Genomic DNA, 17,329 nt, shown 5'->3' with positions numbered 1-17,329 from the left:
AGAAAAAACCCACCAGATCTGAGCAGAATGGGACTTTCTTTCCAATCTATGCAAAAAATCCTTTCCTGCCAGTGCTGGCTCCAAAAACCATGATGGGTGTCCTGTGACATGAGGAGCCTTGGCAGGTGGAGCCTGGAAATGTGCTGCCAGCAAACATGCCAAGTGACTTGTGTTCACCAAGGTCTTCCCTGGAAAGGATGCTCTGAGGATTCCTCTTAGGGAATGCCTCCTTTCCTCCCACTCCTCTGGACACGACTGGGCTCACACTAAATGCTGCCTGTGACTACCTGGGCAGGGAGGGAAGAAAATTCGCCACAAGCCAAACTCCAGTCGATCAAAGCAATGCCAGTGTGGGCTGTGATCCCCCTCTTCCCCCCTCCACACCCACAGCAGGACCAGGACACAAACAACAGGGGACAGAGTCTCAGTGCTATTACTCTCCAGCCTCTTAGGCCAGATCCTTTGGCACATAGAAGGTCAGCAGCAAATCCGAATGTTTTTACCTGAGGCTCCAAATTCTTAACCTTTGTTCCCTACAGAGGCTGCAAACCAAACACAGGAACAAAACCTCTATTTTTGTTCTTTCACTGGTGCAAACAAAACAATCCAGGAGCTCTTTGTACTTGAATACCTGCATATTACATTGTATTTTAATTTTTTTTTTTTTCGGGTATCCAAAGAAGTTTACATGTAAAGTTTGAGTGGATTCTATGTATGTAACGTGTAAATGTGGCTGAGTTAAAGACCTATTTAATTTTCTAGCTGTGGATGAGGTTCAGTACTGTAGAATGGGCAGCTGTCTGCACATTCACGAGTGTGTTGGTTTGGGTCTTGTAGCTGTCATTGTTTTGTTTCGGGTTTGTTCTATTTTGGGAAGATTTGTATCCAATAACCCCAAATTTATCTATTTATTCAGAACAAAACTGCACTAGGGAACATCAGAAGCACATATATGCTGGGAGGTCTCCATGCTCTTGAGCTCCTATGAGCACATTGACTTTGAACATGGTCACCATAGTCTTTTAAATTGAGTTTCAACAGCAATATCTGCAATGTATCAAAAGGGAAGATCCCCTTCCAGCTGATATTAAAGTTCCCTTGGGGTTTCTGTGAGGTTGGACAACTGCAATACACATTCCCATGGAATAATTTCCTTCTCTCTTTCTTTGCCATCACCTGGATTAATGGAGGTGATTTTTTTTTCCCCCATCGCTGCTGTCCCTTCCAAATCCTTCCTTCCCCGGGGCCCTGTATCCAGGAGGGTTCCAGGCTGCTGGCTGTCTCTAGTTCAGGTCAGGCACCTGCAAACACCTAATCCTTGAGCAAAGTCTCCCCAGTGTTTGTCAGGCAGTGAGACCTGGCTGGAGGTTTAAAGCCAAAGCTCATCAAACTTTGCTTCAGCACCACGTCCTGGAAAGGTGCTCTGTAAAATCAGACACGGAATCATAGGATCACTGAATGGTTTGGGTTGGAAGGGACCCCAAAAACACCTGTTTTCAACACCCTGCCATGGGCAGGGACACCTTCCACTATCCCAGGTTGTTCCAAGCCCTGTCCAACCTGGCCTTGGACACTTCCAGGGATCCACAGCTTCTCTGGGCAACTTCTCTGCAGCCCTGTGGCTGCAGCTTTTCCTGACAGGTTCTGGGCACAGCTCTGGGGCAAGGGACAGTGTCCCACAGCCCCTATCTGTCCTGACTTCAGAGGGTTGCACAGCTTTTCTAGGCCGCTATAATAATGCAGATCAATTAATGTGTGTGGACCAGCCCTAAAATATTCCCAAACCAGCCCCCACAAGCATCAAATTGGTCAAGACCAAACCCAAGTCCCTCTGCATGGCCTGTTTTCCCTGTTGAGTCACTGGTTTTGCTGGCCACTGGTTTTTCCCTGATGGTTTCCTGTCCAGGTGGATCCATAGCAGGTAGGAACAGGATGTTTGTGACTGTGAAACCCCCCACTCTCCTTCTTTTCCCCCAACATATTTCTCAGCAGACTCAGGATTTAAAAATAGAGGGTTTCCTCAGAGCAGCACTAGATGTCTCCATGCAGGTTGCATTGAATTGGAAATTAGTACCTGAAAGCACACAACACACCTCTTATTTCCTGAAAAAATGTATTCATCCTTCATCCTGGCTGCAGCAGGAATTCGATGGGGACCAGGTCATCCACAAAAGGCAGGTCCAGTGCTCCGGAGCTGCCAGCAAGGCTGTGCACATCCTGCTGGTCACAGGATAGCTGTGCCTTTATCCACAGAGGCAGATGAAAGGCATGAGAAGACACTGGCTGCCAACAATTCACTCTCTGACAAACGATCTCCCCACCCCCCTCACTCCCTCCAAGTGTTAAAAGTTCCCAATCAGGTGTCCCCCCCCACTTTTTCCATAGCTGGAAAGCCAGAGCAGTGATTGACACACTGTGGGCTGCTGGATTTCTCTCTGCTTTCTTAATTCCAAGCCAGAATTTCAACCCTTTTTTTCCCTCAAAGAATAAACAACACAGAGATGTATAAAAAAAAAATAAAGTGGAGCTTGCAACCTGCTCCTTTGGCTCCAGGAGCTGGGAGAAAAGCCTCTGTAATGAACACAAGGTGTAGCAAGTGAGCCCCGTTGCCCATCTTTTTGTTGTCTTTTTTACAAAGGCACTCGGGGTTTGGGGAATTCCTTGGGGAGCAGTTTGTGCGGACGGCTGAGGTTTGGGAAGGACCCGCTGGGGCAAACCCGCTCCCAGGACACCAAGAGGATGTGCAGGATCTGTTCTGGTCTGCGACGAGCAACTCCCTCACTGCCCTGTGGGTGGGAGAATCCACCAGAATATGTCAGGCTCGCAGGGCTGGCCAAGCCACCCGAGCAACTGGCGCTTCTGTCAGTCCGAGATAAGAGGGGGGGTCACTGCTCCCCCCCCGGCTCTGGCACGGCACCAAGCCCCCCCAAAATCCCTCTGAACTCCACCGAGAAGCCAGTCACGGCTCGGAAACGGCCACGGGAATGTCCGTGGGAAGGTTTTATCACAGAGAGACGAAGCAAAAGAAATAAAGAGCGAAGGAGCTGCTCCGACAAAGAAGAAGAAGGGGGGAGAGGCTTCTCCCGCTTCCAGGGGGGTTCCGGCACACGGTGTGTCCGGATGAAACCCGGAGTCGGTCCCTCGGGGTGCACCTGCCTGACTTTTTCATGCGCTTGGCAAGGCGAGGTGTCAGATGAGGGAGCTACGTGCGAGGCAGAGCGGCGGGCAGGGGTGGCACAGGTCCCACCTCCGGCTCCGACGCCCTGTCCGGAGCGGGGAGAGCGGCCCCGGGGCACCGAGGATGCACCGAAAGGTCGCTGCCCTTGCGGCGGCTGCTGCTGTTGCAAAAATAAAGATGCTGAGGTCCTGGCTGCTCCCTCTGGGGTGAGATACAGGCACATCGGCCTCGCCGTGGAGGGAGAGAGGAGAGGGCTTAAAAGGTCGGAGAATAAACCAAGCATTAAAATTGCAGGCAAGCCCGGGCTGGTTTCCTTGAGGGACACTGCTGCTTGACTGAGCACAGCACACTCTCCCAGAGCTGATCTCCTGATACCAGCAAGATCTTTTCAGTAATTCCTTTCACTTCTGCAGTCAGCCGAAAACATCCATCTCCTGAAATATTTATCTCATCCACTTCTTCCAGCACAGATCAAAAGGAGTGTGAAATGCACCTGTAACCTGCTGGATCATCTGGCACCTCTGGTAACTTTTAGCAGGCAGAGGTGCCAAATCATACTGACATCTCCCAGTCCAGGCTGTAAAGGATCAGACACCAATTATCACAGACAGGCAAAGGGTGGCAGGCACCTCATGTTCCCTGCAGCACAACAGGAGTGCTCAGCTCTCCTGGGAAGAAACAGCACTGGGACAGAGGCATTAAGAGGGTGGGATATACCCCATATCCTTTGGAGTGGGAAAACTTGAGAGTTGGTGCCACTGAGCCTTTCCCTGCTTGCGCAGGTCAGGGACAGCCAGGAGTTACTTTTCCCACCCCAAGTGCCATGTTTGGCTGTGTATCTGGATCCCATCTCTGGACTGGGACACTGGGAACAGGAGGTCCCCAAAGCCAGGGCATCCCTTAGGAAAGATCCAGCTGATATGGGAACGGGCAGACTCCCCACATGCCAGCGCAGAGCCCCTCCTGGAGCAGCTAATGGCATCAAAAATGTCTTCAACGTTATGGTTTCTGGCCAGAAACCCTCCCAGTTCCAGTGAGACCTCCAAGCCAACTTTGCAATCACTGAGACAGACACAAACCACTCAGCCAAGTATTAAATTCAGTGATTTCTGACACAATCCTTTATTATCTGCCAGCGTTGCACCTGGCAGTACTGTACATGGCCAGGAGGGAAATGAGCTGTTCCTGCACCTGCACAGGGAAGGGAAAACACTCTTTCCTCCAGATCTCTGTGGCGAGGCTGGAAAACACAAAATCTGAAAAATTCAAACCGAGCAAGCAGGACTGAGCTCTGTCCTCGCCCTGGGGAACTCGCCCTGCGTGAGAGCTGCCAGGAAGAGCCGGAGCCCCTGAGGCCTGTCAGGGTCCTGAGATGGCAGTGCCAGAGACCCCTTCCCTTCGGCAAACCTGCCTGCTGCCCTCCTCCTCTGCCCTTTCCTGTGGCAGCCTCCCAGGAAAGCCCAGCACAATGGAATTGCCTGATTCCTCCAGCTGTTCCCCGTCTCCCACCCGCCTTCCCCCGGCTGCTGTTCCCACCTGCCACGGAGAAGGCGGGGAGAGCTTCACGGATTACGGCTGGATAAACAGTAAACCAGAGCATATGGAATGCTTCAGCCCCCCCCCCGATGCTCCTGCTTGGTGCAGGGGGCAGGTCTGCTGGGCATTTCTGAGGAGGCAGTGCCAGGTGTTCCTGGCTGCAGCCCGGGCTGGAGAGCGGGATCAGGGAGCACGGAGGTGATGAGGGTCGATGGACCGAAGGCAGGAGCTGCTGCTGGGCACTGACTTGTGCTCACTGATCTGTTCAGAGGGCCCTGAGGAGCCGTCTGAAGAGAAGCTGAGAGCTTCTGAGGCAGGAGGGTTCTCTGGAACAGGCTGTTAGCGACATGTGACAGCCAAGATGTGTCTCGGAGGGGCAGGCAGGGGGACTGAGCCAAACAGAGGAGACACAGCCCATCTCCCTGCATGCTCTGTCCTCCAGGGCTCCAAAAACCAGCCCATCAGCTCCTGCAGTTTTGTATCAACAGGCACATAATGCATTGATTTCTCATTCTTTAAAACTCAGTCCTCATTCAACGGTTTCCCACACCAACCATGTAGACAGAGGAATGTACACAAAAGTAGTAAATGAAATAGAACTTTATTAGAAGCTTCCAGCATGTTTTATCTGTTCTTCTCCTCCACGAAACTCCTCTTGCTGGATATACAGCTGCTATAGTCCATATAGAGCCTGTACATCTCTCTCACTGCTTACAGTTACATATCTCACTGTACAATTGCACAGTGTGCTCTCTTATCAGCAACAATACATGGTCTTCAGTCCATCCCTACACACATTAAAATTGCATGGCACTCTGCATTACAAGGAAAGAGCTAAACCTCCCCTCTCTGGTTTCATGAGACAAACCTCACCACACCATTCCTATAAAGCTCACAGGCAGATCCACACTGGTATTCTGGGCTGATTTCCCTTTGTACCTTTGTGGATCTGGTCCCTGAGTGCTTAATCTCACACTCATGCTGTTACCAGACTTGGGAGTCAAGAAAAATCCCCATGAATAATGCCCTTGAGTGATGAGGAAGGCACTGGAGACAGGGGAGGAACTGAATTGCTTCCTTTTTATTTTTCACCCCACCTTCCACTCTGGGCCCCCTCGAGCCCTTCCCAGGCCCCCAGGTTACAAACCCCCCTCACCCCACATCTCCCCCAGCCAACTTTACCCCTCTAGGGTGGGAGGCAGAAGAGGGAATAAGTCATATATCCAGACCCTTTGTGTGGTTTGAGCAGAGCCAAACATGTACACATACTTCTTCCTCCTCTCCGACATGCTCCTGTCCTCGTCAGGGCTCTTTCCTGAGACTTCCCTGAGCTCAGCCCCTTTCTCTGCTGCCCCTTTCCATCCTGTGCATCTCCTGCAGAACCCTTCCTGGCTGCCCCTTCCCCTGGCTCTGGCTGTGTGACCCCTGTCCATCCTCTGCCTACGGGTTTGGGATGTGTTCTTGCAGTGGGTGCTTCTCACCCACGGGGTTCTGGCTCAGCGGGGCTGAGGTGGCTACATGCAACAGAAACCTTATCTCAGCCTCCTGAACTGTTACACTGAATTGTGAATTCTAGGAGTGAATTCCAAGAGGATGAGTCCTCCTGCAGTGAGCCAAACCAGTCATGGGAGCCCTGGGCTCTGCCAGGAGAGCGGCCCCTCCATCCCCCTTTAGTCAGCACACGCTTAGCCAAGCCCCATGTTTGGACAGACAGCTCTTCCCAAAGCTCTCTCCACTCTTCCTTCACAGATATCCCAGCTCTTTCATACGAATGAAGCACTTTCCTGGTTTCTTTTGCCCTCACCTCCCTCCACCACGTCAGTGCCTTCCTTTGCCACCAGGTGAGTTCAGCAGGGAGGAGGGATAACCAGTGCCCTGGAACAGACACTGGCTGCTCCTAGGGAGTGTCCCAGGAGAGTGCAAGGAAAGACCAGAGCCAGCCCAGGCTGGGCTCCCCTTTTCTCCAGTCCAGGTACCGACTGCCTACCGTGCCATCAATTCCTGTCACCGGAACGATCCTGCTTCCTGTGACGTCCTGTCCCATGTAGGGATGGGTCCAGAGAAGTCTTGGTGCTGGGATCCAGGCTTCTCACACTGTCCAAGAACAAAGTCCCCAGTCTCTGCCTCCACTGTGCCCACCTGCCCCCAGGACAGGGAGCTGAGCCTAAGTCCGGGGGTGTCCTTCTCTGACCTGCCTCCGGAAGTAGCGGATGGCAGAGAGCGTGCCAAAACTTGCCAGGAACACTGGAAAAGAGCCCAACACATTCCCACAGTTAGTCTGGCTGCTTCTTCCAAACCAAAAGATCTTTTTTCCAGACCTGCAGATCACAAGCTGCTTGGCCCACCCTGTTCCGTGGGCTGTAGAGGGGTCACTCCCCTCCCTTCCCCTGTCTCCTCCTGCCTTTGTTTTTCATCCCCTCCACACTGAATTTATTCCCAGTGCATTCCCAGACACCCACAGCCTGGCTGCCCACATCTAGTGCTGTAGTTTGGGCACATGGATCACACCACCAATCCACAGCAAACAGCTTTTTTTTCAGGGAAACACTAAATAGGCTCCGTGTGTGGGGTAGGGATGTGCACTGGTTGGATACACAGGTTCAGGTTGAGATTTAATGGACTGGTTGGATACACAGGTTTAATCCTGGATGAGGAAGACACAGTAGAAAATCTCACCAGGGCTTCAGGACAGTCCCTTCATTTTCTACTTCTGTTTGGACCAAGAAGATGCCAGCAAAATACCATTTTGTGGATTATCTGTGGATTTTCTGGTCCCAGCCAAAAGCAGAAAATACCCCAAACAAAAAATGTAGAGATACAACAAATAACTAATGGGGATTATACACAGAATCAAGCTTTGTACTGTCAGCCGATATTTTTAGCTTGGTTTATAAAAGAGGTTAAATTCCCAAGCAAAACCGGGAATCCAAGCCATGCCTTTGGAGTTCCCAGTTTAAATTCAGACTTGATTTTGATTTATGTGTTAGAGTGACAGAAACAGGGAAATTCAACTGGAACCTAGGATGCCTAAAGAGAGTGGCTAGTCCAGGACTAGGTGGAACTGCCTCCCATCTCCCATCCTCACCAGGGTTATGTGATCCCAAGGGCACGAGGACCCGTATCCCGCTTTTCTCACCTCCCCGAGGCCACGTCCACCATCCCATACCCAGAAGACAAGGAGGAGCAGGCCAAAAGCTCCTTGTGATGATGGCACTGAGCAGCCTTAGCTAATGAGCTATTCTCAGCCCAGGGTGTCAGCTTCCTGTGTGACCTTAGTGGGGAACATTCCTCCCCCTGGACAAGCAGCAGGAAGCCTCGTTCCCAGCATCTCATCCCATGGAAGGGGCTCTCCAGGGCTGGACCCTGCACTCAGTTGCTCCCTCCAGGGTAGGAATGAGGAATGCTGCTCTCACTGCCCCATTCCCTGCTCATCCAGCCACCCACACTCCTGGAGGGGCTCAACAAATTTGTGATTCCCAAGCTTCCTGTCTTCCCATCACCTATCCCAATGTTCTGGATGGAGAGGAGAGGATCCAACAGAGCTCCATTTACCTGCAGGACTCAGTGCACCAGGATAACACTTCAGCTAAGCTGTATTTAGGAAGAAGGTTATATCTTCATAGCACATTTGAAAAAAACACATGCACTTGTTCCAGCTGAGATGAGGGAGCCTAAACCTGCACACTCCAGGTCCTGATCCCGCTGCTGGCCAGCATGGATCCTAACGAAGCCTCTCTTCTCCTGACAAACTGCTCCTGGTCCCTGTCAGCAGCAGGGTCAAGGCTGGGGATAGACTTGTCCTACAGCTCAGCTCCTGTCAGCAGCCACTTGGTGTGGGGAAAGGACAACGTGAGTGAGCAGGAATCAGGACTCCCACTCCACGAGAGAGGCAAGGCATTAAAAGGACACTTCTTTGGAAAAGCAGGGAACTGTCTGCACTTTCCCACAGGCAGCAGTAGCTGTATTTGTATCCCCTGCTTTTCTCCCTGCCAAGTCTTCCACGAAGCCATTCCCACCCTCTCCCGCCGGGCCGGGCACTGTACGTACTGGTCTTCCAGGCATCCGGAGCCTGCAGGTCAGATGTCTTCACTGCCCAGGACGCAAAGGCACAGAACACCAGGCACATGTCTTTGTGGGTCAGCACTCGTGGATCCTCTGCTGCCCCTGCCAGAAGAGGAGCACAAAGTTTGGGGTTTTATGCCACCTCCTCTTGCCACAGCCCCCGTCCCTCTGGGACACGAGTCCCTCGCGCTCCCAGAGAGTCAAGTCGTTGTCACACATTTTCCCTCCCTGAAGACTTTTTTTTCCCACCATTTGTCAAGTCAAACGTGTCTATTTAGGACTCAGTTATATTTCCTAAAGTGAGGGGCGCATTTTTCACCCCTCTCAGTTTTAGACTTTCTTAAGATCCTGAGGCAAATGTTTGTTAATGCCATCCCAGGACCTCGGGCTGCCTCACACCTCCCTGTGTATCTTCCCAGAGCAGTGTGGTGGCTGGAAGTGGGTCTGGGGAGTAGATTTAGGAGAAAGTGATTCCTGAGAACCTCTGGGCAAGGCCCCTTCCTGCCAGACAGTGCTCAAAGGCACTCAAAGGCTGCTCTAGGACACCATCTATCCCCCTGAGAAGCACCAATGCTCAGCATCTCACTGATCCCACCCCACTCCCACCTCCTGCTAAGTCCAGGGATGGGGACATCCCTGAGTGCTCTAAATTTCCTCCCCTGCTGGATTTCCAGCTGGAACTTCGTGCTGTAAGAGTAGGTTATTTTTGCTCCCATGTTTATTTGATCAGGCTTTTAATTAAAACTGACTTCCTAATTATCTGTGACCACGGCAAAGGGGCTTTTCTCCGTGCAAACCAACTGGAAGCTCTGTTTTGAGGCACCCTTTGGAATGACTCACTCATTGTTTGGGTTTAATATTAACTACGAGGCCCCGTGGCTCCAAGCATCATATAAGCTTTAAGACAAATACACTGGCTGTCCTCCTGGGTCAAACTTCTCTCCCTTTATTCCTGTTTCTCTTACCTGCCTCCAGGAACAGTCAACGTTGAGGTGACCTCTGGGGGGTGTTTTTTGAATTAAGAGCGTGTTTTTAAAGTCCCAGATTCCCTGTCCATGCCTGCTGCAGTGCTGGGAGCCAGCCCGCAGGACCGGGCCAGCGGCACTCGCTTGGCACAGGGACAGTGGGAGCATCCCAAGGGAGAGCCAGCGTGACACAGCGTGGGACACATCCCTACAGGGGATAACATGCTTTACCTCTCAGTGCAAGGGCCATCTCCTCACCCTCTGGCCACTCCTGGCCTCTTCCTGGGGGAGCCAGTGGGACGAGGGCGAACTTCTCTGCGGATCCTCTCGGCACCAGAGCCTGGGAGGTTGAGGCTTGGCCTCTGTCGGGGTGGATTTGCCTTTGCAGGAGGGACTTCAGAGCCCCCACAGCTCTCTTCACCTCGGAGGCTGGAGCGATTGAGAAAATCCCTCTCCAGCCCATCCTGTTCCTAGGTCTGTCCGGGAAGAAGTGATCACACACCTCGGGGACTGAGATAATCACAGTGTCCTTGACTGGAGCTGAACTGGCATCCTCATTTTGCAGCCCAGCGTGGTCCAAGCTGCTGAACTTCTTTCTTTTCCTGTCTTTGCCTTTCCCTTTTTTCCTGTTTCCTTCTGGTTCATTGAAAAAATACTCGTACAGTTCAGGCCAGGATATTTCCCTTTGCAAGGGTGATCTCCGCCCCTCCACTGAGCTCCCCAGTTCTTCTTCCTCTTGGGAATCACAGAAAAAATAGTCATACATCTCAGGCCAGGTCACGTCCAGGGTGTTTGACCTTGGAGAAGCCCCATCTGCAAAGCACGGGGGGCTCAGCTTCCTGGGGATCTCAGGGGCAGGTTCCCAAGGGATCTCAGGGGTAACAACCCTGGGAATCCCAGTCTTCTTAGGGATGTCAATAGCAGGAGACCTGGGGATCCCAAATGAAGGCTTCCTGGGAATCTCAGGGGCAGGCTTCCAAGGGATTTCAATTGAAGGAACCATGGGGATCTCTGAGGGCTTGCTGGTGATCTCAGCTGCAGGAACCGCAGGGATCTCAGCTGCAGGAACCGCAGGGATCTCAGCTGCAGGGACTCCAGGGATCTCAACTGCAGGAACCCCAGGGATCTCAGCTGCAGGGACTCCAGGGATCTCAGCTGCAGGATCCCTACAGGCTCCCTCAGCAGCATCCCTTCCGAAAGCTGCCACACTCTTGGGTTGGAGAGGCATCCCTGGCATCTCCTGGCATGCCTCTCCCGAAGGAGCCACGGCTCCGTTGTCAGGGATCACTGGTGCACCGTCACGTACGCCCAAGCCACCAGCCTGCCCTGCCTTTGAGGGCTTGGTGGCCTTTGTCTTCCCCGGGGACTGTGCCCCTGGCTCCTTCCCCTTCTGCCTCGGGGGAGCACTCCTGGCTGGATCCTCCTCATCCACGCTGGGGCCGGGCACTGGGGGCTTGCTCTCCGCCGCCTCCTCACTGCTCATCCTCCCTAAAGCCGCCTTGGCCACCTTCTCCTTCCCTTTGCTCTTCCGAGAGGACATTGGCGAGCCCGGAGGTGCCTTCCCGGGTCCCTGTGCGGCTGCAGGGACAGGCTCCCTGTCCCCCTCGGCAGCGCTGGCCCCTCGCTGCTTGCGGCTCTTCTTCTGCTGCCCCGGCACCTTGGGCCTCACCACGCTGGGGGACCCGGCTGGGGAGCTCTGCTCGGCCCCCGCCCTCTCCCCACTCGCCTCCTCCTGCGCAGCCCCCGGGGATGGGCTGGGGGAGTCACACGGGGGTCCCCGCAGCTTGGGCTCCGGGTGGGAAGCGCTGGGATGCCTTTTCCTGGCAGGGGGTGCTGGTGAACTGCTCCCCACCGGAGTCCCCGGCTGTGCCACCACGGGTTGTCCCCCTCCTGAGTCCCCTCCCTGCTCGGGGGCGCTTGGAGTGCTGGGGGTCTCCATGTCCCGGCTGCCTCCGGCTGCTCCTTTCTCTGACGCTGCCGCTTCGCCTGCTCCGTCCTGCCCTGGGCTGCCCTGGGCTGTGCCACCAGCCTGGCCGGCCAGGGGGGCTGCAGGGGGACGAGGGGGCTGCCTCCTCTGTGCGCTGGGCATGGCAGGGCCGGGCTGGTCGCTCTCGCACAGGAACCTGCCGACCGAGCCCAGCTCCGCTTCGTCCTCGCTGCCCGACAGCAGCTCCGGCGGGGAGAGGTGCCCACCGGCCTGCCAGCGCAGGGGGGTGTCTCCGGGCACCCCACGTGGGGCAGAGCTCCCTGTGCCAGGCGCTGGCTCGCTGCCCTCCCTGGCTGGGATCAGCCTGTCGGGGCTGGCGTGGCCGTCCCCTTGCTCAATGTCACTGAGGCACTGCTCCTCGGCCGTGGCCAGCGAGGCCGGGGCGAGGTTGCACTCCTCTGAGGCCAAGAAGAACTCGGCCCATTCCCTGTCGTTCAGCTGGATGCTGTACTCGAAGTTATCCATGCCTGCAGCGGGAAAGCAAAGTGGGGGAGGAGGGGGAGAGATGGGGGCATGAGGAGGTGGCACTAGTGTTGGCAGACATAGGTGAGGTGTGTGCCCCTAATCCTGTCCCCACGGGTTCCTTCCCTGCCATCTGCATTCACTCGCCCTCACTCATCCTCCCATCTTTCCAGCTGAAATTCCAGCTCCTGGCAGACTCAGCAGGATGGGGATGGCTGTGCTGGACCATAACCCAGCCAGCAGTGAGAGAGACCACTGCTACCCCCCTCTGGTCCCTGCTGCCTCTGCTCCCCGAGCACAGCAGCACAGAGGGGTTGGGATTCTCTCCACAGCTGCACAGAGGGGTTGGGATTCTCTCCACAGCAGCCCAGCAGCATCACATCTCACATGCCCCTTTCCTACTCCTCTTGCCTACAACCCATTTTAAAAACTGTGGGATTTCTGTTCTTGAGCATTCCTGCTGCCACAGCATCACGCAGGAGGGGAGCACGAAGCACACTCCAAACAGGACATTCCAGCAAGCCATGGCAGCTCCTTCCATAGCCGTGGCCCCGGGGAAGGGAGTTGCAACAGAGCCCAAAACAGTGGGGATCCAGCAGCAGAAGAAGCAGAGAGACCACAAAGCTGAATCCTACCTGTACCCCAACCCAAGGTGGGGATGGAGCCATTCAAAGAGCCACGCAGGAAAATCCTCCCAGCACAACATGATGCCGTACCCTTGACGGGGGCAGAGAGCTCGGCTCCAGCACAGATCCATTCAGGGGCTAAAAATAGACCCCCCCCTCCTCCCCAGCGTGTCACTTGAGAGCCCAGTGCGGTGGGTTCAGAGAGGGCAGGCCCATATATAGAAGCTGGTGGGGGACATGTCAGGGCATCAGCCAATGTGTGTCTGTCCCACAGCCACGTTTGGGGGCCCTGGGACCACTCCTGATGCCCACTGCTCCCTTCTGCCCTCAGCCTGGGATCGCTCTGTGGGATGGCACACGGAGAGGGGGCAAAGGCCACGGAGCTGGCACCTTTTGTCACACGAGGGAGTGGGACACCAGGATGGCAATGACTGTCCTTTTTCCCACACACACCCACCCTTTGCCTCAGTCGTCATTTCCACGGTGACAAAAGCACGCCCCAGGGCATGGTTCACCCTCTGAGAGCACTCCCAGGGCACTTACTGCCAGCCTACCGCAGAGTGACATCAAAAGATCACAGCCAGCGTCGTGGTCTTGTGACAAACCTTGCAGGGTGCGTGTGGCAGCCGTCCCACACCCGCCCAGGGACACCTGGTCCACGTGCTGGAGGGAGCCTGGGGCTGGAGGCTCTGGGTGAGCCTGGCACCAGGGAGTTACTGGCCGAGGGTGGCCTGGCAGGTCAGCAACCAGAGCCAGAAATAGCCCTCGGCTCCCACGAGCCCCGGAGCTGCCTCCCACCACATGCCCTCCCTGTCCCAGGGGCCAGAAATAGCTGCCCTGAAGTAGCTGCTGCAGGACAGTGGCTGTGAGTGTGAGCCCCAGCCCGGGGGGGGCCAGCACTGCCCTGAGGCTCTGGTCACTCCTTCTACCAGGATGCTGCAGCCCCCACAACTGCAGATGGCCAGTGGTGTAGATGCTGTGGAAGCTGAGAGGGACCCACGTGCTCTGCACCCACCTTGGGGGGTCCCACAGATGTTGTGGGAGAGCCAAGAAAGACCCACATGCTCTGCATCCACTTTGGGGGTCCTGCAGATGCTACAGGAGCCAAGAGGGACCCACGTGCTCTGCAACCACCTCAGGGTTCTTGTAGTTGCTCTGGGTGCTGAGAGGGACCCACATGTTCTGCATCCTCCTCAGGAGTCTTGCAGATGCTTATGGGAGTCAAGAGGGTCCCACATGCTCTGCATCTGCCTTGGGGGTCCTGTGGGGATCTAAAAGGGATCCGCATGCTCTGAACCCCCCTCAGGGGTCCTGGAATGCTGTGGGAACCAAGAGGGACCCACATGCTCTGCAGGGGTCCTCAGCTGGGCTGGGGTGCTGGCCGTGCCATTCCAGGGAGCCAGGGCCAGCAGCTGGCTCCGGCTGGGAGGAGGGAACCTCCTGCCCTGTCCTGCCAGCCCTGCCAGCCCCGGCCATCCCGCGGGATGGAAGCTCCCCGTCGTGGCTGCCGCCTCACACTGCACAGCCCGGCAGCGAGCCAGGAGGGTCCAGCCCACCAGCAGCTGGAATCAAGGGGTAAATATTGACCAGGACACGCTTCCCTTCTCCCTGCTCCAGGCTGACGCATGCAGGGAGCTTGTCCAGCCGAGAAAATATGGAAGGAAAGAGGTCTGCTGCCTTCCCATCCCTATCTCACGTCTGATCTGGCTACACCCTTCTCCCCCTCACACAACTCGCAGACGCAGAAGGGAAACCAACTGGCTTCCTTTTCTTGGCTGCAGTCGACTTCCTTCCCTTTGAGCCCGGCAGCCAGGGTTAGTCAGAGAAACCTTTAAACTCAGCCTTGCAAACCGCAGCAGAGAACATGAAAGGGGCAGAGGCAGCGAGACGGAACTGGGAGCCAGCAGCGGGCTGGCGGCCCGCGTTATCAGCGTCACATTGCAGACCCAGCGCCGGGGCAGCCACGCTCCAAACCCCACAGGAACTGCACACACCCCGCCACACGTCCCACCCCGGCCCCCCAGACACAAACAAGTCTCAGCGCAGGAGACATCCCGCTATTTATTTAGCTGTCCAGGGCGAAGCCCGCGCGCGCTGTCCTTGGGGAAATGACACATCTGCCGCCGCTTCCCTGCCTTCCTCCGGGGGGGATAAAAGCCCAGCGTGGCCTTCAAGGGCATGGCACCCTGCCCCGAGCCTCGAGGGTGGCAGAGGGGCACGGTGCTGCCTGCCAAGGACATCCAGCAGTGGCAGCCTGGACAGCCCGGCTCTGATTTCCTTCTGGCACGTGGTGCCTCTCTGGGATACCTGGTTCCGGCTCTCCCGAGGAGGTGATGCCAGATGCTGGGATTGCTACAGGGCTGCTCCAGCACCATCCGGTGGATGGCACCTGCAGAGCCTCCCAGCACCTCGTCCCAGCACCTCCCAGCACCTCCAGGACTGACGCTGTGGTGTTAAGGACATTATATAAATAACTAATGTCAATGTGTAATTAGAGATGGGCCTGAAATAAAGCAGCAGATGAGGCCCCTCTCTGTGCCTCGTGGCACAGGACACAGCGTGGGAGAAAGAGCCAGGGTCAAGGGCATGGAAAAGGAGTCTAGGGAGGAAAACCAGGAGTGCCAAGGAGGGCACTTCCTTTGGGATAAAGACCCATTCTGTGGCTTCAAGCTCCACATTTGTTACTCCAAGGGTAAAGGGATTTTGACTTCTGGGAAAGGAGCTTTCAGAGCTTTATGGAATAATACTCTGAGATAACCAATTTCCTATCCAGGAAACTCCATTTGGGAAAATTCCACCTTCATGCAGCTCTTAAAACCAGCACTAAAACATCACGAGTATGGGGGTTTGGCTGAATTCACTGTGAGACAACACAGACAGAGCAGAGAAATGTGGGTTTGATTACGAAGATGTCCTCCCTGCCCTGATCTACACCCATCACATGCTGTGTGTGAGGGGAGGAAGAGAGATGAGTTCGCAGGAAAAGCAATGGAAAAAAAATAAAAACATAATGGAAAACGAAATGTGTCCACAGCTTCAGGAGCAAGACAACGTTGGCCCTTGCTGCTTCCAACTGCCCAGGACAGACTGTGTTTGTGGTTATTTTCTCATGCCTTCTTCCTTTTTGGTTGGATCATTCTTCAGCCTCGGTCACTGATAGTGCCTGACCTTGTCTGCCTGTCTCTGGCTGGGCTCTGGACTCTGGTCCTCTGCTCTTAGAGCACCAGCCGTTCCATCTTGTGATCTCCCCCTCATCTGATGCATTTGTTCCCTTCCATAAATTCCTGTGAGGTACAAACTGCCCCATGGATAGCTCAGTCCTCGGATTAGGGAATTCTGAGCTGCTCAGGTAGAGCTCTGACCTTGCACCCTCACTGCCACGAGACCTCCCTGGAGACAGGGAGGGAGCAGACACGGAATTCAGATCCACCCCAGGGAAAGCCCGGGAGGAGCAGCTCCTCCACGCTGAGGAAGGGGTTAACTCTGCCCTGAAACTCGAAGTGCAAGGAAGCTGTAACCACCAGGGCTGGTTTTGCTGGTTTGGGGGCAGGTGAGCAGGAATTATCACCCCCAAACCACAAGACTCTCCGCATTGTTTTTGCCTAAACCCTTTAACTATTTTGGTGGATTTTTTTTTTGCCTGAAACTCGCTCCCCAGGCTCTCTTAAAATTCAAGCCCATGCTTCCCGAGCCGCCAGCAGCAGGCTCACGCAAAGGTCAGCCTCTGCTGACTTGAAACTCAGCCCGCACTCGCCTGAAACTCTGCCAAGCTCTTCCAAAAGCTCGTATCCTGGCCAGAGTTTCGGGTTGCTAATCCAAGTCTCGCTGGGTTTCAGATTTCCCTGCAAGCTTTGGCTTTGCTCTACACAAGAATAGCTCCGGGCTACATCCACGCTGTGCTGGTCCCAGCCAGGGCAGGGGTGGCAGCCCCGGGGGCAGGGGTGGCGGTTCCAATGCCAGGAAAGCAGGGTAAACAGGGCAGGCAGCTGCCTCAGGGGCACGTGGATGGGCTCAGTATCCGTGATCCTGGATGCACCATCCCTGGGGGACAGGTTCTGCAAGGAACTCCCCAGCTCTGCCTCTCTGCAGGCGCTGCCAGACAAGGGGCTGTGGGACACTGTCCCTTGCCCCAGAGCTGTGCCCAGAACCTGGCAGGAAAAGCTGCAGAGAAGTTGCCCAGAGAAGCTGTGGCTGCCCCTGGATCCCTGGAAGTGTCCAAGGCGAGGTTGGATGGGGCTTGGAAAAATCTGGTCCAGTGGAAGGTGTCCCTGCCCATGGCAGGGGGTTGGAACTGGATGAGCTTTAAGGTCCCTTCCAACCCAAACCACGATTCCATGACTGTAGCTGCTCCCTTGCCAGAGGACAGCCAAGACCTAAATCACCACAACGCCCCTCAGTGCAAAGTCACCCCAGCACCTTGTTTTAACCCAAAGTGCAGCACAGTGGCAGCGGGCCAGTGCATGGTCTGGGTGGCTGTGGTGCTCCTGGCTTGGGGACAGCAGCTGTAAGGCCA

General features: G+C 55.1%; 1 protein-coding gene across 1 annotated transcript; it reads right to left on the bottom strand.

Annotated features, from left to right (window-relative positions):
• Nucleotides 1–5,296: 5,296 nt before the first annotated feature.
• PERM1 (PPARGC1 and ESRR induced regulator, muscle 1) lies at nucleotides 5,297–13,378 on the bottom strand. The gene is made up of 5 exons (XM_027702788.1): nucleotides 13,360–13,378; nucleotides 12,826–12,907; nucleotides 9,973–12,195; nucleotides 8,762–8,878; nucleotides 5,297–6,958 (listed from the first exon to the last, which is right to left on the bottom strand). The coding sequence occupies exons 3-5, from the start codon at nucleotides 12,191–12,193 to the stop codon at nucleotides 6,879–6,881; spliced, it is 2,418 nt and encodes an 805-aa protein (XP_027558589.1). The 5' UTR covers nucleotides 12,194–12,195; nucleotides 12,826–12,907; nucleotides 13,360–13,378; the 3' UTR covers nucleotides 5,297–6,878.
• Nucleotides 13,379–17,329: the final 3,951 nt, after the last annotated feature.

This window comes from Neopelma chrysocephalum, unplaced genomic scaffold (assembly GCF_003984885.1).
Source record: "Neopelma chrysocephalum unplaced genomic scaffold, ASM398488v2 Primary Assembly neopelma1_196, whole genome shotgun sequence".
Classification (NCBI taxonomy): Eukaryota; Metazoa; Chordata; class Aves; order Passeriformes; family Pipridae; genus Neopelma; species Neopelma chrysocephalum.
The sequence above is the reverse complement of the archived record's forward strand: the minus strand, read 5'-3'. Positions and strand labels throughout refer to the sequence as shown.

Coding starts and splice junctions, on each gene's coding strand:
- PERM1 (XM_027702788.1), bottom strand. CDS start 12,193: ATGGATAACTTCGAGTACAGCATCCAGCTGAACGACAGGGAATGGGCC. Junction 8,879..9,972: donor GATGGCCCTTGCACTGAGAG/GTAAAGCATGTT, acceptor CTCTTCTGGCAG/GGGCAGCAGAGGATCCACGA. Junction 6,959..8,761: donor TCCGGATGCCTGGAAGACCA/GTACGTACAGTG, acceptor GCTCTTTTCCAG/TGTTCCTGGCAAGTTTTGGC.